Source organism: Asterias rubens, chromosome 9 (genome assembly GCF_902459465.1).
Source record: "Asterias rubens chromosome 9, eAstRub1.3, whole genome shotgun sequence".
NCBI classification, from domain to species: domain Eukaryota; kingdom Metazoa; phylum Echinodermata; class Asteroidea; order Forcipulatida; family Asteriidae; genus Asterias; species Asterias rubens.
This window is the reverse complement of record NC_047070.1, coordinates 1,966,193-1,994,097: the sequence shown is the minus strand read 5'-3', so window position 1 is coordinate 1,994,097 and position 27,905 is coordinate 1,966,193. Positions and strand designations below refer to the sequence as shown.

Here is a 27,905-nt window from a genome sequence, read left to right as displayed (position 1 = left end):
TGTTTATTGTTCCAATCCATTGTTTTTTTTGTCACATATAATGCGCGGTTGTTTGGGGTTTTTTGCGGGTTGATTTCAAGAAAGACCTGGGTTCTAGAATGCAATCATGTGTTAAACAAAGGCGCAGCTGTTTTTGCTGCTTTTAAAAATGTTTTTTGAATGAACATTTTGTTCACAAAACAGACGCCGGCACCGACCATTCCATACACATAATTGAAAAAAAATACTGTCTAACTAGTATGCTTCATCATGGATGTTGCAACTTTTTTGATGTTTACTTTTTGTTGGGGGTTTTTCTGGACGAAAGTGGGAAGATTTTGGGAACTTCGGTACGATGTATTATGTTTATGAATTATTATTAAAACTACAATAATAGGCAATGTTTATACATGATAAAATAACTCGAGCGATCGCACGTAACCCTCCCCCACAGTAGATTTGAAGGCAGTACATAAAAAGTTAATGATATTTTAACAGTCGGTTTTAAAGTGTTTTATAGTAAAAACACTATTTTTTTTTCTTCATAAAAAAAGTTCTTCTTACTTAGGAATACTTTTATGTCGAGTGCTTACAATAAACTGTGGACTAAAAAAAACCATGTTTGCAAACAGTGAAATAAAGTGAGCCTTTCCAGCTATTTTGCCGTGTCTGCCCAACGACCAATATTGATCATAAACTGCCGTTATGCTGGATCACTAGTAGGCCTATGGATTGGAGATATTACCAGCCTCTTCGTATGCAAAATTAATGTTGTCTCTGTGGGCTCTAACAGTGTAATTAACTTATATATATAATAAGGGCTAACGACAATGATTCTTTGTTTATTCGTTTTTAAGGGTTGTATTGTTTATTGTTACGTTTTAAATTCTGCAGTATAGAGGTAGAAATATTCAAACAAACAAACAATAAAATAACTGCATCAAATATTCCAACATATCCCGCTATAACAAACAATAAAATGTGTGAAACAACGAAACCTTGATGATGTTGTGCATAATTAAATAGTTTGTTTTTCTTTTCATCACATTTATTTACAGTTATTTAAAAGGTCTTAATGGAAGTAATACAGTCATTTTTGTTTTTGTAGAAGCAAGTGTATGGAAGGCTGACTTTTACGACGTTTGATTGCTTATTAATATTACATGCAGCCGATTTCACAAAACCATATAGGGTTAATCCATGATCTCGAGTAAGGACGAGTAACCCGTTGTGGCGGTTTCAACTTTCCGCCGTGTTCAGTTTCCCGAATGACCAAATAATACGGTAACATTACGTCATGCGACGCCTGGCATGCGCACAGCAAGCGAAAGTAGTCAATATTGTTAGTGCCGTATACTGAGTCCCGGAAAACTGAACACGGCGGAAGACTGAAACCGCCTCACCGTCCTTACATCGGATGGGTTCAGTGCGTCCTAACGTCTTCGGATAGGGGAACTGAACTCGTCCTAAAGATTAATCCTGAGTTAGGAAGAGTTTGGTGAGATCGACGGCTTTATTTTGGTGCAGCTAAAATCAGTGGTGTATGGAAATAAACCTATTTCATAAAGACACACATATCCTTGGCAGTTAATTGGTTAAACACGCGTCACGTGAACGTCATCCATTATTTTGCCATAACTGCCGCGGCAATCCAAACTTAATATTGGACATGTGCCCATCCAGTATTTATCATTTTTATTGGACAAAATAAATGTTTCCGACCGCTTGGCTAAATGTTGCAAAGTCTTGTCAATGCGGACATGGGTAAATGTTTGGTGTAAATCGGGTGTTCTTAGAGTGAGTGTGGGAGAGTTTCCGGGTTTTTGCTGCTTGGAGAAAAATTTGAATCTACATTGACTGTGCGCGATAAAACAATTTAATGCATTTCTTTCTCGTGCATTTTCCGCAAAACAACCACTCGGTGAACATGGACTATTCCATTTCAATCGTCGCCGAGTAAAATTGAATAGTCCAGATTTCACCTCTTGATTCTGTCTGTGACTATTAATTATGCTTTCAATATTTGTATAATATTATAATCAAGAGAAAAATAGTAACAAATTGCATGTAGATTGTTACGAAACGAAAATGAATTCCTTCCACCCGTTTAATATAAATATATATTACTATCAAAAATTATAAATTATTATAAATAAGGCCTGTATGAAGCCTATAAACATTTTATTAAGATTATTGCATTTTTTTTAAAAAGATATTTATGACAAGTTTTACAGACTCGATATGGGGCAGGGTGTATTAGGCTTCTCCTTGTGCGTTCATCGTGTGCTTGGAGTTTTTGGATTTCATATTCACATTACCTTCTGGAGACAGAAAATGGAAAACAAGGGTCTTCATAGGGGGAATTCTGAAGATTGGGTTACTCCACCGCAAGGAATTTTGTGTTGATGTCTATAATGGGCGGTCCCTTATGACAAAGACAGTAACAAAAGGTGTCTCCACAGGGATGCAAAATTAGCACTGCGAGGCCTAGGCTAGTGTGTGAACGTGGGGAACATTATGTGGGGGATACCACCCTCTCGCCCCATATCGGGTAGGTGTATTGTACAAATAATACTGGAGGTTAAAAAAATGTTTTTATTTGAACATTGTTTCTCTAGACTAAGGAGACCGGGAGTGGACCATTGCCAGTTACAAAGTACGGGGTATCTTCAGGCCCATCTCCTGGTACCCACATCTGAGTTTCTGGGTAATGTGGTTGATCCATCATGTCGGTATTGGTGTAAGACGAACGTGATCCTATTGGTGGATCGCTGTCGACGTCAGGAGCATACGTCACACGTATAGCAGGGGGTGCTTGCTGGGGCCTGTTCATGTTGACGTCCAATGGCAGTTCGTTTCCCAATAAATTCGAATGCTCTGTTTGTTGATGAGAGGAAGTTAACAAAAGTAAGATATTAATCAAATGTAATCACTTTTGGGATGTTCATAAGCATTGAGAAGAGACTAGCAACCATCTATTAATGGATTGCACATGACGTCATTGACCACCATCTTTGGGTGCGTTCGTTTAGCTTCCCTGGGTCGACCCCGGTCTGCTCCCGGTGCGTTCGAATAGCTTTGACGTCATTCCAGGGGCTCACCCGGGTCAGCCGCCAGTGCCCTGCTTGTGGGGTGGGTCAATTGGGGGTGACCTGAGGTGCATGCCGTCACCACGAGAGGGCGAGTGTGATCGTTCGATTAGCTCTTGTCAGGGGCTCACCCGAGTGAGCACCGCGGGGTAGACCCAGGGAAGCTAAACGAATGCACCCTATTAATGGATTGCACGAGACGTCACTGACCGCCATCTTTGATGTAAAACAATGGGAAAAGTGCATTGTGCCTATGCGCGCTGTGCTGCCTCATCAGTGCGCACGACGCCAATAGCCTTTCACGTGTGCACGTTTCATCAAAGATGGCGGCCAATTCAAATGAAGGGTAGTGCAGGTTGCAATTTCAAATATGTATTTCTGTCTACGGTTTTGTCTTCGGCCGACATTTACCTTTCATCTTAATGGAAGAAATGCTGACGTTCCGCTGATGGTTGGGCTTTGGTTTTGTCACTTCCGGTCTGTAAATTTAAGACACAAATCAAGATTTGAAAATTGTAGCATTCAAGATGGATGAGTCAGTGGTTGGTGATATTACTCAACATAATTGTTAGCATACAAACTTTCTTGGTAACGAGCAATGGAGAGCTGTTGATAGTGTAAAACATTGTGAGAAACGGCTCCCTCTGAAATAACGTGGTTTTGAGAAAGAAGTCATTTCTCACTCAAATAATAAAAGGACTTACAGCTAAAGCCTTATTATTCTGTAAGCACACAAAGTAAAGAATCACGGGTGGTTTTTCATTCTTGCACATTCGATGACCAATCGGAGCCCACATGTTCACAGGGTTGTTATTTTATGCAATATATGTTGGGATACACCATTATCGAATACAATCATGTCCAGTATGCTTAAAGGAAGTGGACACTATTGGTAATTTCTCAAAATAATTATTAGCATAAAACCTTTCTTGGTGACGATTAATGGGAAGAGGTTGATGGTATAAAACATTGTGAGAAACGGCTCCCTCTGAAGTGCCGTAGTTTCCGAGAAAGAAGTAATTTTCCACGAATTTGATTTCGAGACCTCAGATTTAGAACTTGAGGTCTCGAAACCAACCATCTAAACGCACGGGTACCGGACACTTCGGCACCTTGCAAACTCGGCACCAGCAAACTCGGCACTTCGCAAACTCGGCACCTCGCAAACTCGGCACCCACTCGGCACCAAGAATGTCGGCACCAAACAAACTCGGCACCGGCCTGTTTTGGTCCAACAAACTCGGCACCAAACAAACTCGGCACCGGCCTATTTTGGTCCACCAAACCAAACTCGGCACCAACAGCAAATACCAACCGAAGAGTAGTATTAACACCATACAAACTGGTTTGAATTTAGTTTAAATAATTAGTAGTTATGCTAGCTTATATGACCATAACCGCTTCCGAACTTTCGAAAGATCGGCATCGGAGATTTTTTTTTCCCCGGAAACTTTACGTCCGCACGTTCAGTTTTTTTATTTTGTTTTATGCAATCATGTTGGTATGGTGAACGTGCATCGCTATGTGTTGATGTAATGGGCTTTGAAAATGACTTTTTGATTTTGAAGAGAGTGTGATTTGGGAGCGTGTTTTGCCTACATGGCGGCCGTGGGGGGCTTTTGCCCCACCACACGGCGGCCTCAGCGACAGTTCAGCGTGCTCACCCGGTGTTTAGTGGAATCATGGAGGTAGAATTGCCCCACCACACGGCGGCCTCCGCGACAGTTCAGCGTGCTCACCCGGTGTTTAGTGGAATCATGGAGGTAGAATTGCCCCACCACACGGCGGCCTCCGCGACAGTTCAGCGTGCTCACCCGGTGTTTAGTGGAATCATGGAGGTAGAATTGCCCCACCACACGGCGGCCTCCGCGACAGTTCAGCGTGCTCACCCGGTGTTTAGTGGAATCATGGAGGTAGAACTACCTCCATGGTGGAATCGTGAAATGTCTCAGCAGCCTTAAAGTGGGTTACGATCATCTTGTAATAAAACACAGTGCACGGCAGTCTGTAACGGAAATTATTTACACGTACTTTGAATGAGTGTTTTACTAGATCAAAGTTTCGTGTAAATGTTCCGAAAAAATACTTGGACATCGAAATTACGTATTTTCGACTCAAAAACGTGAAAAATACATAATAATTATTAGGTACGACGTCGAACCCGTCGATACACACGACGAGGATCGGGATTTATTTCAATTTCCAACTAGGTGCCGAGTTTGTAACCGTGGCAGATTGAGCGTTTTCAACCAGGTGCCGAGTTTGTAGTTGTGCATGTGCTGAGTTTGTGGGTGCCGAGTTTGCAAGGTGCCGAGGTTGTGGGTGCCGAGTTTGAGAGGTGCCGAGTTTGCGGGCGCCGAGTTTGCAAGGTGCCGAAGTGTCCGGTATTCAAACGCACACACCTTCGTGTGACAAGGGTGTTTTTTTCTTTCATTTATATCTCGCAAGTTCGATGACCGATTGAGCTCAAATTTTAACAGGTTTGTTATTTGATGCATAATATGTTGAGATACACACCAACTGTGAAGGCTATTCTTTGACAATTACCAATAGTGTCCACTGCCTTTTATGTCCAGTGCCTTTATCATTATGATATCTACTCACGTTTTGTTGTTAAGATCCGTTTTATTGTTTTGTGTCAATGTCTCCTTGTCATCTTTCTTGGCTATCTGACCAAAATTAACTTGAGATTTCCTTTTCATCCGGCAATGAATAAAAATGGCGGCTGGTATGAGAACGATCAACCCAAAGACAACAACAAGTATGATTGTAGTTTTAAAATCTGATGACGCATCATTTGGCAACTTTGGATTTGGTGTTACTGTAGTTGAGGTGTGAATGTTTTTCGCCGGTCTTGTTGTTAGTTTAGGAGGCGGCTGAGGATGAACTGGGAGTGTAGTTTTCGCTTCGGTTTTAGAAGAAACTTCCGTTGAATTCGGAGCTATTGTTGTTTGTGAAGATGTTGTTGTGTTGTTGCTCTCTTCGGTTTTATTAGATACTTCTGTGGGAGCTATTGTTGTTTGTGAAGATGTTGTTGTGTTGCTCTCTTCGGTTGTGTAAGATACGTCTGTTGGAGCTATTGTTGTTTGTGAAGATGCTGTTGTCATGATAGAGGACTGTGATGTGGTGCTTAGCTCATCAGTTTGTTGCTTTTGAGGTAGAGTTTGACTGCTTGTCACTGGCGATGAGTCAATGCTCGAAAGGGTGCTGAGTTCTGTTTGTAACAATGTTGATTCCGTTTGTTGTAATGTACTTATTTGGCTAGTAATCCCTTCAGGTGTCGAGCCAGCAACAGTTGGCGTTCCTTCTACGGCTGTTGAAGTATAAACTGATGACTCAGTCGTAGGAGATGAAACAGTCGTCGAAATGTCCGCACACTCTGCACCGGTGAATGGAGCAATGCAGTCGCACTCGTGATGAGGAAGTCTGGTTGCAGACCCAACGATAGACCGACATGTTCCACCGTTCAGGCAGACTGGTTCGGGGTGATCATCGCAAGCTAATTCTGGTTGGCAGATAAAGATTACATAATGCTCAATAAAAACTCGTAATAATCAAAAAGCCAGTTATAATAATATGGCTGATCTAAACAGGTGCCCCCAGCTAAGCCAACATGTTTAAGCCCCCTCCTTCCCCAAGTCTCCGCCCGAACCCAGGCCTCTTCTATTCTACCTTCACGGTTCAACTTTTGTACAAACCATGGCCCAATTTAATAGAGCTGCAAGCACAAAATAGCAGCTAAGCACAAAATAAATTATGCTTATTACAGATTAATTTTTGCTAAGCAGAGTTTTTTAAGCAGTATTTTCTGAGTAATAATTATGACTGTGATTTTATTCACTCAGGGCTCATGAAAGTCTTAGTAATGGTATACAGTGCTTACACACATCGGTGTAAGGGTAAAACTAAAACTATAGGCCTACAGTTCTGCTTACGCTGCAGCTCAGGAAACACTGAGCCCAATTTCATAGAGCTGCTAAGCACAAACATCTTCTTAGCATGAAATGTCTTTCTTAATAAAAACAGGATTACCAACCAAATTTCCACGTGATTTTCAGGATAAGCAAACAACAGCTGAATACCAGTAACAAGAAATATGAAACACTGGAAATTTTGTTGGTAATCCTGTTTTTATCAAGGAAGAAATTTCATGCTAAGCAGTTTTTTGTGCTAAGCAGCACTATGAAATTGGCCCCTGGGCCGCAGACTCTTACCAAGGTTGCATGTAGCATTACTCTCATCCGACCCATCATTACAGTCTATGTAACCATCGCATACCGATTTCTCTACAATGCAACTATTCGGGTTGTAGCCACATTGCATCAGCGTTGAATTCCCAGTTGTCGGTTTTCTGCAGCTATCTGATGACAATAAATAAATAAATAAACAAATAAATAAATAAATAGATAAAAAATAAAATAAGCAAATAAATAAAACTCCTGACGATGACTACTCAAAACATAGAGACTATTAAGAACTCACTCTGCTGCGGTAGTGAAGTTACGATCCACTAAAAGCTAAAGTAGAAGCCCCGGCCGACTTCCTCCGCCCAGGTATAGTTATTAAAAGGATGGCAGTTCTTTTCAAAACTGAAAAGTCTACCGAATTCCGAAAATCTACTCGGCGGTAGTAGGTTTATATAAAGCAAGGCAAGTTCTTAAATAAAACATGATCTACCTGGCAAGCACGCATGGTGTTACCGCAAACCAAACAATTATTGAATACTCACCATACAGTGCCCCAAGTCTCATACAAATAATTAAATGAAAACAAAACCAAAATCTTGAATTCAACCCTGAACTTGGTTAAAAATTACTCACCTGATCTTGGCAGCCTTACTCCGGATGAAAAGTAAGCCAATAATATCACAGAAAATATCAAGAAATAATAATATGTAATTTGAAAGCAATATCTACGGTACTGGCAGTCAAAATGGTAGTTTTTCCGAATCATTTTGGAACAATTCGTACATCATTGCATTGGAAACACTGACCGTGAACTGTAAATGTCAGAACACTAAATGCACGTATTAATAAATACCACTGGCGGCAGAGCGTGTGAAATGATGACAGCATTAGAAGAAGAAAAAAACACTGTCCGTATTTTGCGCTTTTGTTTTACGAAGGTTGTGCAGGGGTTTCAGTTCGAAGAATATAATAGCTTTCTTTTGTTCGAATTCAATTAATTGATTTTCATATTAAATGTAAACACTGGACAGCCGTTGTAATGTTATTATTTTGGATTGAATTATATCGATTTGCTTGAGGTATTAACAAGGTCGTTCAATGTTTTTCCAGTGGATTATATTTAGCCCTATACTAGGCCTATAGGTGGATTCAAACTTCGATGTGTGGGTGGACGGAATGTTTGTACAACGTATAGACAACCCTAAATCCACTAACTGTTGCTCTGTACTCATTTTTAAAAAAAATTACATTTGCAAAAATGATGTCATTAATTTTACTTTTTAGTTGCTAGGTCTAATACAAACCTTTTCCCGACTTCACGCATCATTCATGACTTCAGGCACGCATTAGAATTTCATTCCACCCCCTTTTGTGCATGGTCAAAATAACAAAGTATTCAAAAACCATTATTTAAAAACCATACCAAAATGTATTATCAACGATTTATTCCCCCCCCCCTGCCCCCGCCCCCCTGAGCTAGCAGGTGTTTCATCTAATTGGACGTTGGTGGCGCCCTCCGAAAAAAAAAGTTACAGTAGTCCGGTTCCGGAAGATATGTTTCCACAACATGTAAATGGTTAGACCGTAGCCAGACTATTACCTCGGCAACATACGCGGCGTGCAATGTGCATTGAACAACATCAAAACAACACACATACAGAGAGCAATATCCATCGAACATTGAACATTATGCGCACATTGTTAAGAAAGTTGATGGGTGTTTATTTGGACAATCACAACAATTTATTCACTTTCGGTAAACAAAATCTTGTCTACAAGCTAACTATATGATGTGGAGATAAAAAGTATATAAGAGCTTTCTGACTCCGACCTGAGGCGAGCAGTTGTTTGGGATTGAATTGAACTTCGTTCTCGACTCGATCTTGGAACTTTTTTGAGTGTGACAACAAACTAAACTTACTCTTCTTTCTTGGGTGTGTCTTCTTGCTTGGTTATGCCGAAGTCAAGGCAGTGTGCCCCGTCAGCAAGTAATGATGGAATATGGGTAAGTTTGTGTTTTTGTTTCTTTAAAGTTTAAATAACTTCTCAAAATAAAAATTATTTTTATCAAAATAGGCCTAATAATAGGCTATTATTATTTTAAAAAGTACGACTGATTAAAAATATAAACAAATTGAATAGGCATAAATATTATTTGAAATATTGTTTCAAATAGCACAAGACTTGAGTTCTGTGTCAATATTGTCAACGTTAGTTGAGGTAACGTAATCCTCCCGGAGTCCTGTCGTCGTCGGCAGGAGGGTTACGTTATTGCAACTACGACATGTATTGTTATTTTTTTTTGTGAAATGGCCAAATAAATAATAACAATAATAATAATAATATCAGCTCAATTGTTGATCATAAACTATCAGACATAATTAGCATTTATAACTGAGGGTTTGTAATTCTTGTTTATATTTTATTTTTATTTTTTTTTTTAAAGGAGTATTTTCTCAATTTGTAAACTATTTAAATGGGGTGCTTTCATAACACGTATTACAAATATGTTTTTTCTTTTCAGTTCCGCACCAGAGGCTGGTCTGATCCTCCATTGATGAGAGACACAATGACTAGTACTGGAAATATGCTGAACACGACACTACGGGAGACACAACCCCAGCGCCCTAAACCCCCTCCAGAACAGTTCAATACAAAGATGGAGGTATGTTACAATACACTTTGGATGCAGTTTCAACGTCATCAGGGAGGTTTAGCCACACGTTCTGCGAGCAAAAACATGAACGTGAATGTCAGAAAATTTTGTTGTAAAAATCTCACGTTTTAAGCATACGTGAAAATACCATTTCCTTACGTCAGGTACGTGTGTGCAGACATCATACATGGGCATGAAATAAGCCCAAAGTGGTGACGTCACCTAGAAACGACACCATTTTCTGACGTTCAGGTTCACGTTTTTTGCTCGCGTAATGTGCAGCTAAACCTCCCTCCCTTTCACTAGAAATCTTCTCTCCTTTACCTTGCAATGAAACATGTAGTGTTGGTCATCAGAGGTGTGTCTGTGTGTCTTTTGGACAACCTGTTTTATCTGTAATTATTATAAGTGAATGATTTGCACAGACAGTTTTGAAATTTCCAGCAAATTTCAACTCCCTTATCAAATTCGTGCTAAAACCTTGCTTAACATTTTCAAGTATTCGTAGAACCACCACCAAACATGTTTTGCACAAACTACTTTTTATCACTGAATTCCACACCATTTTGATTGATGCCCTTGGTACTTGAGGCTTAACTTTAACACATGACCAATGTTCAACAAGAACAAACAAAAACATTTGAGGGGGTCAAAGTATCATTTCTGAATGACACTCCTGATAAAATTCCTGTCAATAAAATACAGTGACAGATGACATACTGTTTATATTGTAGGTTAAACGCAGTGGACACTATTGGTAATTACTCAAAATAATTATTAGCATAAAACCTTACTTGGTAACGAGTAATGGGGAGCTGTTGATAGTATAAAACATTGTGAGAAACAACTCCCTCTGGAGTAACATAGTTTTCAAGAAAGAAGTAATTTTCCACAAATTTGTTTTCCAAACCTCAGAATTAGATTTTGAGGTCTCAAAATCAAGCACTGAAAGCTCACAACTTCATGTGACAAGGGTGTTTTTTCTTCATTATTATCTTGCAACTTCGATGACCGATTGAGCTCAAATTTTCACAGGTTTGTTATTTTATGCATTTGTTGAAATACAGCAAGTGAGAAGACTGGTCTTTGACAATTACCAATAGTGTCCAGTGTCTTTCAAAACAGTGTTTATCAAAACAAATGTGATGCAAAAAAACACTTTTTCGCAGTTTGTTTTCTTCTGTTACATCTCTTGGTGTATTCACAACGTTTCAACCAAAGGTGGTATCAACTAGAAATGTTAACAGCATTCAATCAATGCTCTTTACAAATGTATAAAAAATATCAAATTTTATCTTTTGTTCCAGTGATGTGAGTGATATGAATAAATGATGTTATAATTCTTGTATTTTTTCAGATGACCTATGACATGGAAAACTCCTTCTCTGTGCACGACAATAGACATTCATTTCAAGATCATGGCGTTTACTTTGGACATGTAAGAACATAAAACAACCGTGCAGGGCACAATTTCATAAAGCTTGTACTGTAAGCACACAAAACTCAATCGCTAAACACAGAATAGTATTGCTTAGCAGATTCATGTTACCAGCCGAAACTATAATGCATTTTGGTGTTGTGGCTGGTGCGTGACTTAATTATTGCTTAGCAAAGAATTTGTCTAGCAGTATTTTCTGCTTAACAGCTTTATGAAATTGGACCCAGATAACTAAGAGGTGCTCAGTAAGAACTAATTTTGCACCCTATTTTTTATTTTATATGTTATATTTTTGCTTGGGGGGATAAAGAATATAATTTGTTTTGACCCTTACACTGATGTGTAGTTAAGCACTGCATACACTACCAGTTACTAAAACATAGAATTCAAATTGGCTCTAGCCATCGTGCTAGCTCGCTGGTCTAATGGTAAGACATCTGCTCTAGCAATGCAAAGGTTGTGGGTTTGAATCCCATCCAAGTGTTTTTTTTTTCTTCCCAAAACTTGGGAAAGTACTGAGTCAGTTCTTAATATACATCGGTGTGAGGGTAGAAGAAAACAAATTATATTTAGCTTCTTTGAATTAAATTTATCTTTTAACAACTGTTTTCTGTCCACCCTTTTAGAGTCTCGGAAAGCGTCTTTTCCATGGCGATGAAAGACAACATGAATCTAAAAACTTCTACACATGGGACTTGCCAAATCAGGATTTAAGCTCCACAAATTATGGAGATGCGTTCACTGGTAGACAATGCAGGGAACCACCCACAAGACGTCGGTTCCCTCGCCAGCATGCTGAGCCAAGAGAAGGAAAACAGAAACTGGATTCGACGACAACGGACTGGTTTCGATCCCCCGATGTGCCTTACAGGACGGAAACACAAACTCTAGTCTCGAGTAAGGAACCTCACTTGAAACCCAACCCGTGGAAGTATTCTTACAAAGCGTATTAAATTGATGAATAGAGTCTGGAACTTTGGGATGTTGGAGCACCATTTTGTGAGTGTCAAACAATGGTATTGTTGTTCTTAAACAAAAGGTATCGCGGGGGACATTCTGGTGGGAAATGGGGTTACTACTTTGTGTTTGATGGTCAAAGCACAATTCCTAGTGAACATTTAACGATAAGCAAAGGATTTCAATCTATGCTTAATCATAGTGTTAGCCAGAGGGGTGTCTGGGTGCTTTTTGGACACCCTGTTTTAAATTTGGACACGCTGTTTTATCATTTACATAAAAGTGTATTGTAAGCGACTAATTTGGCCACCCAGTTTTTACTTCCAGAAAACGTTGACACACATTTACCAAATCCTGGCCAAAACCTTGATGCCAGTGGTTAATTTGTAGTCTTGTCGTCTCAACTTGTTATAACAAAAACGTTAGTTTCTGTTCTGTTTTCCCTCTATGCAAGACTAGAAGTTGGATTTACCCAACAATCCAACTCGGGGTACAGATACTTGTACAAATATAAGTTCTTTTGAGCTTAAGTTAGTTTGGAACTTTAGTAAATCTGCAAATCAGCTTCCTTGTAACCAGTTACAGCCCAACGTTTGTTCTTCCGTAACAATTTGTATTCATTAACCTCACTGAAAAGGGCTTCCCTAATTGCATTTTATTTACAAAGGATTATTTATGTAGGGTTTATTTCTAATACAAATCTTTTCAATTAGTTTTCAATTCATTGTATGCTATCTATGATCAAGCATGAAGAATATTATTTCAAAACATAAAATATCTGTAAAAATATAGAACTGCTATGCAAACTAAACTGCGAATTTACAGACCTTTTCAGCAAAAACTATTTACTTTGCAGGTCACAATATAAGTTTTTTTTCCACAGATTCTTCCAAGAATTCAGATTTTTTCTATCTTTAATACAAATATTTAATAGAAACTAACATGAAGTCATAACTCAACAAACTATAGACATAAAAGGAACACATTCTTGCTCATGGCGTGGCTAGCACTTTTTATTTTCATAACTTATACTTTTGGTAGGTTAAAGAAAGTGAAACAACTTATTTCATTTGACGCACTAAGATTCATCTTAAGATGTGTTGTCAATATCACCATAGTGATGTGTCTTGTGACATCACACTTTGCTTAGCAATTAAACTTGATACACGGCTTAAGATCAATCTTAGCGTTTTGTGAAATTTCTGCTAAGTAGATTTCTTGGATACCAAGTATTATCTTCAATATGTCTTCCTTAGATCTCCAATGCAGTACATCATTGAATAATACGTGCAAGAACACGTCTTATTTCTTATGGAGAACACAATCGTTCATCCAAATGCATGATTTTTCTTAGTAGCTTTCTTATGTAGCTTTATTAAAGACACTGGACACTATTGGTAATTGTCTAAGACTAGTCTTCACAGTGGGTGTATCTCAACATATGCATATAATAACAAGCCTGTGAAAACTTGATCTCAATCGGTCGATGAAGTTGCGAGATATTAATGAAAGAAAAAAACACCCTTGCCGCACCATGGTCTAACGAAGTTGTGTGCTTTCAGATGCTTAATTTCAAGACCTCAAATGCTAAATCTGAGGTCTCAAAATCAAATTTGTGGAAAATTACTTCTGTCTCGAAATCACTTCAGAGGGAGCTGTTTCTCACAATGTTTTATACTATCAACCTCTCCCCATTACTCATAACCAAGAAAGGTTTTATGATAATAATTATTTTGAGTAATTACCAATAGTGTCCACTGCCTTTAAGATGTTGTATCCATGACTTTTGGTTTTTAATCCTCATCAGAGGCTGAACAAATTCAAACCCTTTTGTTTAAGAGTCTGCCTGCTTTCAGCATTTCTAAGAACGCATTATTTAATTGTAAATTATACTTCCATTCTTTGAAATATTTTATTTGTACATACAAAAATGATTTGAGTGAAATTTAATAAACAGTTGTATTTAAACAAAACACTGAGCTATATCTTTGTTTTTTCTTATGACCTGAAACAGACCTTGATCCCGGTGCGGCCATCTTAATTTTCCCCCATTCAAATCAATGTAACCGAATCAAGGCTGGAAGGAGAAATAGTCTATTTCTTTTCTGTTCAACGTATAGTAGCAATCATTACGGTTGTTGGATACGAGGAACACGACCAAGATGGAGGCATAATGGTAATGGCCTAAACATGTATTGGGCCCAATTATTTGGCTCTGCTTACCGTAAGCAAATAATCGATGCATACGGACGCAGAAAATTCCACACTTACGACAAACGTATTTCACGGGTTAGTGCATACCTCATGTTTACTAGGCATTCTTTGCTTGCACAGCTAGTGCAGAAATTCGATGCTTGCACAGTAAGTAGGGAATGGTGATTATAAGTGCAGTTTCTAATTCAGCAGTAATGGGAGACTTTGGGACGCTTGGTGGCAGCAGACTTACCAGGTAAAATCCATTGTTCTCGTAATGTGCGCAAGCTCAGAACTACGTAAACAATGGAAATGTACCTGGTAAGTCCGCTGCCACCTAGCACTTTCAAGTCTCCCATTGACTGATCAGTAGGTACTAGGGAAGAAGACTTTGCATGAATCGATGCATGTTTTTAGCAGGTCTTGGTGAAGTGGGTCAATCTTAAAGCTAAAGGTCTATTGTAATGTATAAGAGTAATATGTCATATTACTGGATCAAGCAGCAGACTTGTCACACAAGGGGGGGGGGGATTGAGCAGATTTTTGAAATGTCCTTCGCAACTTTTGAAAATGGCTCTATCAATTAATTTATTGTGAGCATGTTGTGTAGTTAGGCTATGCAGTTAGGAATCCATCAAACTCTGGAAACATTAAGGTACGGATTTGGTGGGTTTTAAGATTAATTAAATCAGGATATAGTTTTTAAATTGATACAATGGTTATCTGTGGAAAGGTTGTGAACACGTTTTCATCTATAGGGCCTACCTAAGGAACAAAATATCAGAGTCGAGCAAGATTAAATTTCAACACCATTCTCAACTTCCATTATACATCTAACGACATCTTATTTAAGAAATTAAACCATAAAAATACATAGAATACATTTATTGCAAATAATTAGCTTAAAATATTGGTTTTTAATTAACAAGTTAATATGTATGAAAATTAACAAGTTAATATGTATGAAAATTAAAAAGTATGTTAGGCCTGTGAAGCCGGGTTCATACTTCCTGCGAATACAAATGTGAAGCAAAGTTTTAACATGTGAATAAACGTAAACGTATCTATCTATCTACATTGCAGTGTTTTGCAGCAAATGTTTCACAGGAGCTAACTGTTCAGAATTATTTGTTGCGAAATTGTGACGTCAAAGTTTGTATCGCATTCACAGTAAGTATGAACCGAGCTTAATGCTTAATCAAAAGGGCAAGTAGTCTTTCACATAATTACGTTCAGGCATAAGTTCAGACACTATTGGTTGGCAAACAACATACGGGTATGACCAAGGCAGACGCACAAATATTTATGTATATCGCCACCATCCGCCCCATTTTGCCAACCAGAAGTATTAGTGCAAGTTAAATAGTTAAATGGGAAAAGGGCCTTTTAAGTTAAGTTGTCACAAGAAGGTCAAAACATTGAAGCCCAATTTGACAAACATCACCTGTACTCTAGGCAGAGGGATAGACAGTGCACAGTTCAAGTTTGAGGTGTTTGGATGCACAAAATAACTCGGCCAAAGCATGACAATGTGTTGTTGTTAGTCACTGGTTAGTGTTGACAGGAACGAAAAGCAATTAAGTGAACATGTTTCATTTGTAGAAATTAATTACAAATAAAATGCATAAAATCTGCATACAAACAATGTTGGACAATTTATGACTGTTCTGTTGAATAGTATTTCAGCAAAAGAAATGTTGACGGTTTTAATTTGAACATCAGAAACAAGGAACTAAAAATCAACACTTTTCTCAAATGGGGGTTTAACAAAGAAACTGTTATAAACAAACCACAAATTAGTCATGTAAATATATTCTAACATTAATCATTTCTTTCTAAGTCTTGAGCTGCCTTTATCTTGAAATGACACCCAGGCCACGGAGGCCATGGCCTTCCTTGCCCCTGGTCTTGGCCTTGGTGCCCCTTCCAAAGTTTCCCATAGACTTTTCAGATTTTGTAAACAAAATGAAAATGGCCTTGCCCTCTTCAAGATGAAATTCAATGCCTCATCTGATTATTGGGTTAGTGCTGAATTTTTACACAAAGCTGTTACAGAATAAATATAAATATCGTCTGCTCTTTAAGCTGCAATCTCTCACTATAACCAGTTTTTAATAGCCTTCTTCGAGTGAGGACTTGAAGAAGAAAAAAATTGTTTTCTTTTAATTTGTTTAGTATGTTAATTTTCCTATATACCTTGAACCCCAAGTATACATTATTTACTGATAGTTAGCCATCATGAAAAGGGTTTGGTAAAATATTTTACTTGTTCACAACGGTCCTGTAAATAGCAATAATTGAGTAAGTTTTCAAGTTAGGACTTTATTTCCTTCATGAAGGCTCCTTGTCAGGCAATCTGGATTTATTTGGATTGGCTTAGAATACAGAAGCATATCGTCTAACAATGGGAGACTTTCTGGGACGATAGAGGGCAGCAGACTTACCGGGTAAATCCATTGTTCTCAGAATTATGCGCATGTTCAGAACTACGTAAACAATGGAAATTTACCCGGTATGTCTGCTGCCGCCTAGCGTGGAAAGTCTCCTATTGTATGCCTTGCCACAAAACTTTTATCAAATGGTTTGTAAGAGCTTGACTGTCCATTTCACATGTTTAAAGGGAAGTTATACATGTTGGTGATCAATCTATGGGAATTTTGATTGTTCCGCATACAGCCAGCCCTCTCTATAAAGACGTTCTACTTAAAAGGGGACATTCTTAAGACCTGAATCTCATTTCTGCTTTGTGTTTCTTTGTTTTGCTGTCCTCTTATCACAACCTTCTTGTTACAAAGAGGTAATTTGACCAGTCCCAGCGACCTTGTTTTAACAAAAGTGGACTTCAATATGCCTCTTGACCACACTAAGATTGTTGATTTTAATCGCGCTAAACTAAAGGTGATTTCAGATTGGTGTCATACAGTTTATCGTTCTCAACTAAACAAAGTGACTTTGTAACCAGTTAGGATACTTTTCAACAGCTAGATATAGTTTCTGCAAAGTATATCGGCACTTTTCACCAGTCAGCAAATGCGCATGATGTAACATTTGTACAATATATTTACTATCAATTTGCAATGTCTTGTCTTCCTTCATAATACACAAACTAGTCCCACCAAATGAAACATTCCATTTCCATATTTTGAAAAGAAAAACACTGATTAATGAGCATTGCCAGCATACTAGGTAGGGTTCGAATCCCTCCTAAGTCAGCAGATATTCTATTTGTTACCAATATTTGAAAACACTGTATAGTGTGCAAAGCAGAGCAGTTCTTTTTGTTTTGAACATTTGTGCAGCAATATTGTGACATTTGATATTTGAGATACATCCCACGATAATAGCTCCTGGGCTCAAGTTTCTATTTAGACACAAAAATACTAGGCAGAAACAAAACTGTTTGCATAACCACATTACCAGCAAAGCCTTAGGGTGATGTCACACTAGGGGTGTATTTCACAAAACCCTTCTTTTTCTTTACTTAGGTATAAGCAATGCGTGGGGACAGGACTAGTCCTAAGTTAAGACCAGTTACTGGTCCTAACTCCAGATAAGACAAGTCTTATCTCTTCAGGAAATCGACCCCAGGCAATTTACAGGCAACCAGTTTAAGGCAATATCTTCAAATTTTGTTCTGGGGGGATCGTAAGACATTGTTTGCAACCTGTATCAGAGCATACTGATGGAAACGTCAAGTTGAAACCTACGGTTCTTTTCAGAACCACCCCAACTCAATAAGTGATTATCATTACATGGTGTTACCGCGAACCTTTCTATATCACTGTAACATGGTTGCCTCCAAGTTGCCTGTAAAAGTTGCCCAAGTGACAAGGCATGTGACTGGTTGGGTGTTTTGCTAAGTGGCGTTTATTTTTCCTAGTAGGTGGAATGTAAAGCGGGATTCAGGTTTGACGACAGCTCTTTGTTTGCATCTCATTCTTGCCTTTGATGTCTCACATAATAAATACCTTCTCTATCTGGTCCACGGTGAATTTGTCTCTTGTCTTTGGGCAGATGACAATGCCATTGTTTTCAATCGCCATGCTTTTTAGGGACTGTAAACAACAACAACAGTAATGTCTTGAGTCATTACTGATTGTAACAATAGTTGAAGGAAACAATTTGGTCAAAGGAATTTGGAAAGTAAGACAGTTATTATGAGTACAATTGTCATTATCTTGACCTAATATTTGTGTCAGTTTGGTGTTTCATGCTTTTTTCAAATTAATCTAGTGTTCTGTACTACAATATGTTATCATCTCTACTTTGATTATTCATAATTTTATTTTATTTATTTGGAAATACATGTATGCCATTTGATGGCGGGGTCTGGGAGGGCACATCGAGTTAAGTCCGAATATTTAAAATAAAATATAATGTTTGTGGTACTTACACATTCACCATACACATAGCCGTTCGGAAGCATCATGGGTGGATTGTGCTCATTCATTATGTTGCCTTGACAAGGAAGAAAACACAAAAACAAAATAAATATCTAGATGTTAGTTTCGCATCGGGAATAAGGAATATAGCGTGCTTTTAGGCCACATAAAAAAAAAATTGTTGATCCTCCCCACCCGACCATTCAAAACCCCCCCAAACCCCATTTTGGTTCTCTTCTTTTTTTTCCCCCATGTCTGGATATCTCTTTATACTTTAACCTGCCCAGATTTTTCAGCTGATATTTTTTTCAAAATGTACAGGTTTGAAAAGATGTTTAAAGAAGGTTTTTATTCATGTTGGCAAAGCAAGAACAATTCTTCAAATATTTACTTGGGCTACACTGTGCTTAGTTGTTTGAAAAGTTTACAGAAAATGTCATCTAGGAGTTAAATTTGTTTGACAAAACTATTGAAAACATCAAAAACACACAAACCCTCTGTTTTATAGTGATTGTGATGATTTCTTTATCATTGATTTCATATTTGGCATGTCAACAAAACTTTATACAAAATAATAAAAAAAATATTTAAAAAACCTCCATTCCTCCCCCATCCGCAAAAAAAAAGGACGATCAACAATTTTTTTTTTTATGTGGCCTTATCCTTACACCAATGTGTGTACACTCAGTATTTTTCCAAACTCTGTGAACAAAATCTTTGGCAAGTCTCTCATGTGGGTTTAAATGGGCGAGTCACTCGGGTGGGAATCCAAACCACGATCTTCGCATTGGTAGAGCAGTGTCTAACCACAATACCACTGAGCAAGCCCGGTGGCTGGAGGCAGTTCAAATCATATGTGTTAGCAGCGATAATAATAACCGTAATTATAAAGCGCCTTTTTTAAAAAGGATAAAAAGTGCCAAGTATTTACTGCAAGGTGAGTGGGACGGAGTTTGAGTTATGAGACCTAATCCTTAGCACCATGTAATGGTCCACAAGGTGATGTGGCGCGATATGCTGCCAATCCCGCCAGAAACACTGGGGCGAACCCCTTCTCTTTTAGGTGTCTTACACAACACGCGGGACCAAAGGTTGTACGACCCATGCAAAGGCGAAGCAATGGTTTATTAAGTGTCTTGGTTAGGGACACACGTGTCACGACTGGGGCTCGAACCCACACTCTGCTGATCAGAAACACCAGAGTATAAATTTGGTGTTTTTAACTGCTTGGCCACGACACTTCCACCTATATGTATATGTCTGAATTTCTACAGCAAGCTCCATTACCTGATATCGTGCAAACCAGTCTTGATTGAGCACAGTGTGCATAAGGAAGATTCTTTGCCAACTCATTCAAATTCTGACTACATACAGGACAGTCGGCGTTCTTGTTACTTTCACTATAGCATTGCCTGGAAGAAGGAAATCACTGTTAAGGAAATTAACTGACTGAAAATGTTTCCATATAGGTTTTCACGAGACATGATTTTGGTTAAATAAATCAAATATCGAACCCACAATCTGCTGCTGGCAACACCAGATTAGGGCTGATATTTCACGGAGGCAGTGAAGGCGATTGCCTCCATGTCCCCTAGCCATTGCCTTGGTGCCCTTGAAATGCTCCAGTAGAAATTTACAATTTCCTCATAGGGTGCCCTTTACAAAGGACAAAATGCCTTGGTGCCCTTGCCCTTTCAAAAACGAAGGATACAGGCCTGACAGTGGATGAAGTCTGATGGCCAGACAGTAGGAGGGTTGACGTTTTACCGTGTGGATGCATTCACTTTATGATATCATATTACATTTTCCTCATAGGGTGCCCTTTACAAAGGTCAAAATGCCTTGGTGCCTTTGCCCTTTCAAAAAACAAACATACAGGCCTGTCGGAGCTTGGGTCCATTGAACTAGACTGCTCGGCCATAAAGGCCTGTTGAACTTATGAGTTATAAGTTTGAAACAAAAGGATACGGTGTTTTCATAGCTGCTAGTCCTGCCTCTAGTGATACAGTTAGGACGGGTGTGTTATTTAGTTGATATAACTTGTAGTTCTCCTCTCGGAATTGATCAACAATCTGCTGCCAGCGATGACCGTCCAATAATTCCTTCAAGAAACAAAATGGATACTTTAAGATTTAGCTACGACCATCCAATAATTTTAGCCAAGTCCGCCCCACTCAGGCATCATTTGCATAAGGTTTATTGTGAATACTAAACTATTTGTGGGTGAACATATCATTAGTCTTTACAGGAATGAGTTATAGCTGACCAAAAACACTGAAACTGAGATCCAGATCTTAGGAGGAGCTTTTGGGAACAGTATCCGCAGTGATAGAGAAGTAGATCAAAGAGTATGACTTTTTTTTACTTTGAGAAAAATACAGCATCTTAATGACCAAGAGATTTGACCGAGAACATTGACTATTGTTATAGGACGTTTGTAATTTCCTACAGCATTCTTAAATTGTTCGGTATTTTTCTTAACTTGATTGAGTTGTTAACCTCTGTGAAGCGCCTCGGGACGCTTTTGGGGTTAAGGGCGCTATATAAAAGCAGTTTTATTATCATTATAAGAAAATCTGAATCCAGATAAAAGTCTGTAACTATCTCCTCCCTTGTCTTACCTTGTAATGTGAGACATCAGTATCAGCAGGAAACGCTAACAGACCCATGACCCTTTGAACCTCAGATAGCTGCTCTCCTTCTAGCGAGCTGAAGAACTTACGAGCATGGCGTACTGCTTCTAGACGCTTGTTTAGTAAGATCATCTCAATGAATTCTTGTGTTCGTAGGTTGAACTCTAGCGTGCTCTGTAATCAACACATGTGGCATTTTTGTTTTTAAAGACTGTGCTCATTTGAGTTGAGGTATTCTTTGGTTTAAGGTAGGATTATAGATTAGTTTATGTCATCGTTAGTTTATGTCAAGGCACTTTTGTTTTGAAAGACTTTGCTCATTTAGTTAAGGTATTCTTTGTTTAAAGGTAGGGTTATAGATTGGTTTTTGAGTCAGCGTAAATGCTGATTTTCTAGGCAATATAAAAAGAATGATACAATTAAAGTCACATGTGAAAGCTTCAGTTGGGTACAGTGTCTTCTTGCTGAGAAATAAATAAAAAAACTGTCTTATTATTTTCACAGTCCCTGGTTTTTCCCCTGATTTGGTTTCCCTCCGAAATCAAAAACTCAACATTTCTTCTTGTTTCCTATTCAACCTGTTGTTGACCCTAATTCTGCTTTTGGCTGGTCATACAACAAAAATTAGTAAATCATTTTGTTTTATTATCTTACCTTGATTTTCCTAAGTTTTGATTTGTTGTCATGACACCAATTGAGGCATGCTGAGGTTTCACGTCTTAATAAGGACTCCTCTACCTCTTTTGCTACTAGAAATAGCTCTATATTGGTGAGATCCTGAGGAAGAAAATTTAAAACACAATCATCAGGACTTAATTTTCTGTTGGTCAGAGGACTGTCCAGATATCTTATTATGCTTTATGTGAGATAAGGAATACCACCATAATCAGAGTCAAACCTCAGAAATAGCTCTATATTGGAAACGTGAAACACCCATCGAACACTGTTGGACTGAGGACTGCCCAGAAAACATGGGATTGGGTTTGCCACCATAATCGGAGTCCAACCTCCTTAGCTACTGGAAATAGCTCTATATTAGGAAGAAAATGTGAAACACAATCCCCAGGACTTAAAGGCAGTGGACACTATTGGTAATTACTCAAAATAATTATTAGCATAAAAACTTCCTTGGTAACGAGTAATGGGGAGCTGTTGATAGTATAAAACATTGTGAGAAACGGCTCCCCCTGAAGTAACGTGGTTTTCGAGAAAGAAGTAATTTCCACGAATTTGATTTCGATACCTCAGATTTAGAATTTGAGGTCTCGAAATCAAGAATCTGAAAGCACATAACTTCGTGTGACAAGGCGGGTTTTTTCTTTCATTATTATCTCGCAACTTCGACGACCAATTGAGCTCAAATTTTCACAGGTTTGTTATTTTATGCATATGTGGAGATACACCTGGTCTTTGACACATAAGTGAGAACACTGGTCTTTGACAATTACCAATGGTGTCCATGCCTTTAAAGTAACCCTGACCACCCGTAACCCATCAAACACCAACATCAAGTTTTATTTAATTCTTTTGGACTGAGGATTGCCCCAAAATCTGGGCAACACAGTGTATTCAGAATTCAAAACTTCAATATCCAATGTTTCTGTATACTAAGCGCACTTGTTAGTTTTTGGCAGGCCCGCCCACCACCGCCCAACGTGGCTACAACAACAGGGTCTGCAGGTCTCACCTCTATATTAGAATGCCTCGCACACTTGACTGCAGTTTCATAGTAACCCGCTCGTAGGAAATATTCCACCAGCATACGGTCGACTCGTTTCTTCTTCCACTGGGCCAGGGCGGCTCCTGTTGCTCCTTCATATTCCTTTAGATGTTCCAGACGACGTTTTACAACTCGAGCACTGTCCTCTTCTTGGGTTATTGCCTCATTTGCCTAAAATTACAAATTGTTTACATGTTCTATTCTCAGTGATTTTTATTATTATTGTGATTTTACCAACATGCAAGTTTCTCAAGTCCTGTGGGAAAAAAATCCACAGATATACTCAGGCCTGTATGCTTCGTTTTTGAAAGGGCAAGGGCACCAAGGTATTTTCTCCTTGGTAAAGGGCACCCTATGAAGAAATTGTAAATTTCTACTGGAGCATTTCAAGGGCACCAAGGCAATGACCAGGAGGCATGGAGGCCATCGTTGCCTCTGTGAAGTATCAGGCCTGTATACTACTCGAGTGGGATTTAACCCCACCACCCCAATGTCTTACCACTAGACCACCAGGGCTGTATGCTACATTTTTGAAAGGGCATGGGCACCAAGGCATTTGTCCTTTGTAAAGGGCACCCTATGAGGAAATTGTAAATTTCTACTGGAGCACCAAGGCAATGACTAAGGGCACCAAGGCAATGACCATGGGGCATGGAGGCAATTGCCTTTGTTGCCTCCGTGAAGCATCAGGTCTGGACCACTCTTAGTTGGTATGATAACAATTTGTGACATCAACCCACACAAATAACTAATCTTTAACAAAACTAAGGCCGTGTCCGAAACGACGACTTCGGCCACAGCTACGTCTAGATCAGCGCGTCTACCAGTGTTGAAGAATAGGCAGACGCGCGCGATCTAGCCGTAGCTGTAGCCGAAGTCGTCGTTTCGGACACGGCCTAAGATTGTACCTTTCTTTTTAGAGCACTCAATTTATCCACCATTGAATCAAGAATATTGACGACCGTCCCGACGGTAGTTGAAGAACTGTCCAGACATTTTTCCAACTCATTGTGTACCTAGAACAACAACAAATATAGATACATCTCTGAATTCACTGCCATTGGCTTTTAGCTCATTTTACCTAATTTTTGTGTCAATCAGGGAACATATTTTAATCACATTTTACTCTCTTAAAGACGTTGGACACTATTGGTAATTGTCCAAGACCAGTCTTCTCACTTGATGTATCTCAACATATGCATAAAATAACAAACCTGTGAAAATTTGAGCTCAATTGGTCATCGAAGTTGTCACACGAAGTTGTGTGCTTTCTGATGCTTGATTTTGAGACCTCAAATTCTATATCTTATGTCTCAAAATCAAATTTGTTGAAAATTACTTCTTTCTCGAAAACTAAGTTACTTCAGAGGGAGCCGTTTCTCACAATGTTTTATACTATCAACAGCTCCCCATTACTTGTTACCAAGTAAGGTTTTATGCTATTAAATAATTATTTTATTTGTTCAAATGAATTCACTTACGCATGCGACTTGCATTTAAGGTCAGTCAATAAGTTTGTCATTTCACTACCATTTACCCAAGGAAGGTAGCACTTAAAGACCAACTAATTACATAAAAAACTGCATTAGCTTTTGTAGAAACTTATGTCATTGACCCATCATGATTTGTTGATCATTTGCTTTATCCCACAGACACTTTTATTTTCAAACTGAATACACATACCTGCATAACATGGGAAACTTCTCTGTCAATGGTCTTCTGGCAATTCCGGAACTTTTTATTCAAAGTTTCGTACGGCACCTGAAACAAACACAAAAACAAAGAATTATGAACATCCAAGGTCTTAAAGTTCAGAACTGCCATAAATTTAAATTTATAAGAAAAGTGTTTGATTTTATTCGGTATTTAAAAAAATAGATAAAACATTTTATTTCTAAGCTGGTGCACTGGTACTCGTCGAAGGCCTGAAGCAATTTAGCGAGGTTGGGATGAACGTACTCCTAGATGATGTTCGTTCCGCTATCGTCTCTCATGGCGACAATACCAGAATGAACCTCAAAGTTCTAGGAGTGGGGTGAAAATTATCTGGGATGCACTAAGAAGCCCTTTGAAACATTTAAATACAAATCTCCCGTTTCCTCATCATTCATTGATTTCTAGTAGAGCTAGAGGTGCCCTCACATGAGTTTTAAACAAAAAATGCCTTATTTGGTGCATGCCCCAACTTCTTGCCCTAACTCATACAAAAACGAACTATAGCCATCGGGCCATGATAAATTGAAAACGAAAGAATGCTTAAAAAATAGTTTTTGTGTGAAAATGTCTGACTCTGAAGGAAGCAGGAAGGATAAAAAATATCAAATCTTTTGTTGATACTCATTGTATATATTAATTATTTATGTTATTTTAAAGTATTTTTTATGCGATTGGGTCATGCATGACCCCCCCCCCCCCTGCATACATACACACCCACATTCATCATGCCCCAAAAAATGTAAACAACAACAAAATAATGCAGCAGATTAAATCTCAAGTTTAATGACTTTCTATTGACGAGTTTACAAATTGATGACTCTACGATTTTGCTGCCTACTAAATACTAGGTTGGGGTTCTGAGTATGCGCGGCTACAAATTACATAGCAGCCGGCCTGTGTAATTGTAAAAGAGCATAGTCAGAGAATTGCTTGCTTGTCCAATTTGCGATCAGCTGTTTGCAACGACGAAGTGACATCCGAATTGATGTGCGTAGGCGACGAAATTGCGTCCACGTTTAGCCCGACTTCGTGTACAAATTAACACTGAGAAATATCGTATACATGGTCAATAACAACTCTTTTAATGATTTCACACAAGATATTCTTAAAAACTACAGTCGTTTTTGTATAAACCTGTGAAATACCTTCAGTGTTGCGTGTTCCAGTGCCTTCAAATCCGCCATTTTAGTTAATGTCTGTCTGGTCCACACTCTCGGCGACTCTCTCGAGATCTCGCTCGGCGGCCGGCCTGCTGCGTGCGCGCGCTGCTGCTATAGAGAGAGCGTTGTGTGTGGACACTTTTTAATCCGTTTGGACAGGTGCGGGTCAATTTTTTAAGATGAAAAGTGCCACAAAATAAATAACTCGTTCAAAGACAATCACTTTCCGATCAAAATAAAATACTGACAAAACAGTTTGAAAAGTTACGAAAACGCGCAAAAACACGTGGTAGCCCTGTCGGTCTTTTATGTGACCCCCAACTAAGCCCACCCTCATTTTATTATCAAGCTCTGGGGAGGCATATAAGATTTCTATCATGTTATAAAGACGTCTGAAATAAAATTTATTATTCAAATAATTAAACGGCCAATGGAAGGTCATGCAATGTTTGTTGTCTGGCCTGGGTGCAGATAGCCGGCTCCGAGCTCCGCCAACAAAATGGTTGATATTGGTTTTACCCGTCTAACACTTTCCGAGTTCTGTGGGGGTGTGGAGGATATCACATAATCTATAAAATTATTCGGGTGGGATAAGAACCAATGACCTTTGCCATTCTAGATCAGATGTCTTACCAACTAGACCACATTAATTTTGTTCCACCCCCACAGAACTCAGCGGAGAAGATAGGCTCTGCGCAGTATGCTAAGGGTAAAAACCCGATGCAAATAATTGTACGATTGCTTACTTTAATGAGTCTGTACGGACGTATTCTTATGGCAGAAGAATTGTCTATCGTCCCCAACTACTTGGCCGCTCTACTCTCTAAATGTAAATGAGTGAAAAACACCACTCTTTACATTTCGAGCTGTCCCTCATTTTTTATGGCTCTTCAAAAAGAGTGGTGGTTATTTCACTCTTTTAGAGGGGTTTCACTCCAGGACAGAGTGAAAAATCACTCAAAAAGATGCAAACTTCAATCTAAAAGAGTGGAAGACCACTCGCCGAAAAAGAGTTGTCCTTCATATGGCTCTTCAAAGAGTGCTTTTTCACTCTTTTACATTAAGAGATTATGCGCAGCCACCACTAAACATTTATCTTAGTGTAAAACTCAAATTGAAATGTCGGGTCCAATCGCAAAATTCTTTGGGACACCAACCTTTTTTCCCCTGTATCTTATCTTCCGTATAGATTCAAGTCGACATCCATCCATTTGCCCACCCATCTCAATGCTGCATTTATTATAGCCCATCATTTCACGTTTTTAACTTGCAAAAGTTTTCACCTTAGAAAAAGGCATCAATAATATTACATTAATTTCATTACTTGCCCATATTTTCGGAGTTATTTTGGTTCCAAATAAGGAACTCTGCACGCGAAAGGCGACATATAAATATTATTTTGAATTATGTTGGGTATGCTGGAATTATGTTCGGTTATGCAGGTTCAGTCCCGCTCTATTCAAATTTGGGTCTTTGTTCTAACCCAACATAGTCAGATTTCATTGTGGTTTATTACTTGGTATTAGAATGAGGTATACAAAAGCTGAAATTCCACCTTGACAAAGAGTACTCCAGAAACAGTCAGTAGATTCATCCGATGATCCAGTGCCTCGATCGAATAGAAGTAAACTTTGTTTCAGAAAATTGGTTCTTCGTATCTTTCTTTCTATTCTCTGCCGTGCGCGGCGCTTTTCACCTTGCCATTAAAATCCTTTGCGTGTCAGTTTATCTTTGGGCGGAGTGCCCAGACATTGGGAGTAGAATTCATAACAGAATATATTCCTCCAATGCTTCG

The 27,905-nt window shown here is 38.7% G+C and overlaps 3 protein-coding genes across 3 annotated transcripts; 1 reads left to right on the top strand and 2 right to left on the bottom strand.

Moving 5' to 3' along the window:
* Window positions 1-1,290: 1,290 nt before the first annotated feature.
* LOC117294657 lies at window positions 1,291-8,021 on the bottom strand. Its single transcript, XM_033777161.1, has 5 exons — window positions 7,985-8,021; window positions 7,283-7,429; window positions 5,673-6,573; window positions 3,480-3,547; window positions 1,291-2,856 (listed from the first exon to the last, which is right to left on the bottom strand). Exons 1-5 carry the CDS (start codon window positions 8,019-8,021, stop codon window positions 2,594-2,596), a joined length of 1,416 nt encoding a protein of 471 aa, XP_033633052.1. The 3' UTR covers window positions 1,291-2,593.
* An 855-nt stretch (window positions 8,022-8,876) lies between these two features.
* LOC117295088 (testis-expressed protein 36-like) lies at window positions 8,877-13,755 on the top strand. Its single transcript, XM_033777657.1, has 4 exons — window positions 8,877-9,260; window positions 9,780-9,920; window positions 11,269-11,349; window positions 11,976-13,755. The coding sequence occupies exons 1-4, from the start codon at window positions 9,210-9,212 to the stop codon at window positions 12,300-12,302; spliced, it is 600 nt and encodes a 199-aa protein (XP_033633548.1). The 5' UTR covers window positions 8,877-9,209; the 3' UTR covers window positions 12,303-13,755.
* Window positions 13,756-16,977: 3,222 nt separating this feature from the next.
* On the bottom strand, window positions 16,978-26,168 carry LOC117294592 (E3 ubiquitin-protein transferase MAEA-like). The gene is made up of 10 exons (XM_033777076.1): window positions 26,096-26,168; window positions 24,918-24,995; window positions 24,143-24,250; window positions 23,202-23,405; window positions 22,169-22,291; window positions 21,503-21,688; window positions 20,850-20,983; window positions 20,169-20,293; window positions 18,893-18,957; window positions 16,978-18,554 (listed from the first exon to the last, which is right to left on the bottom strand). Exons 1-10 carry the CDS (start codon window positions 26,132-26,134, stop codon window positions 18,453-18,455), a joined length of 1,164 nt encoding a protein of 387 aa, XP_033632967.1. The 5' UTR covers window positions 26,135-26,168; the 3' UTR covers window positions 16,978-18,452.
* Between the last annotated feature and the right edge of the window lie 1,737 nt (window positions 26,169-27,905).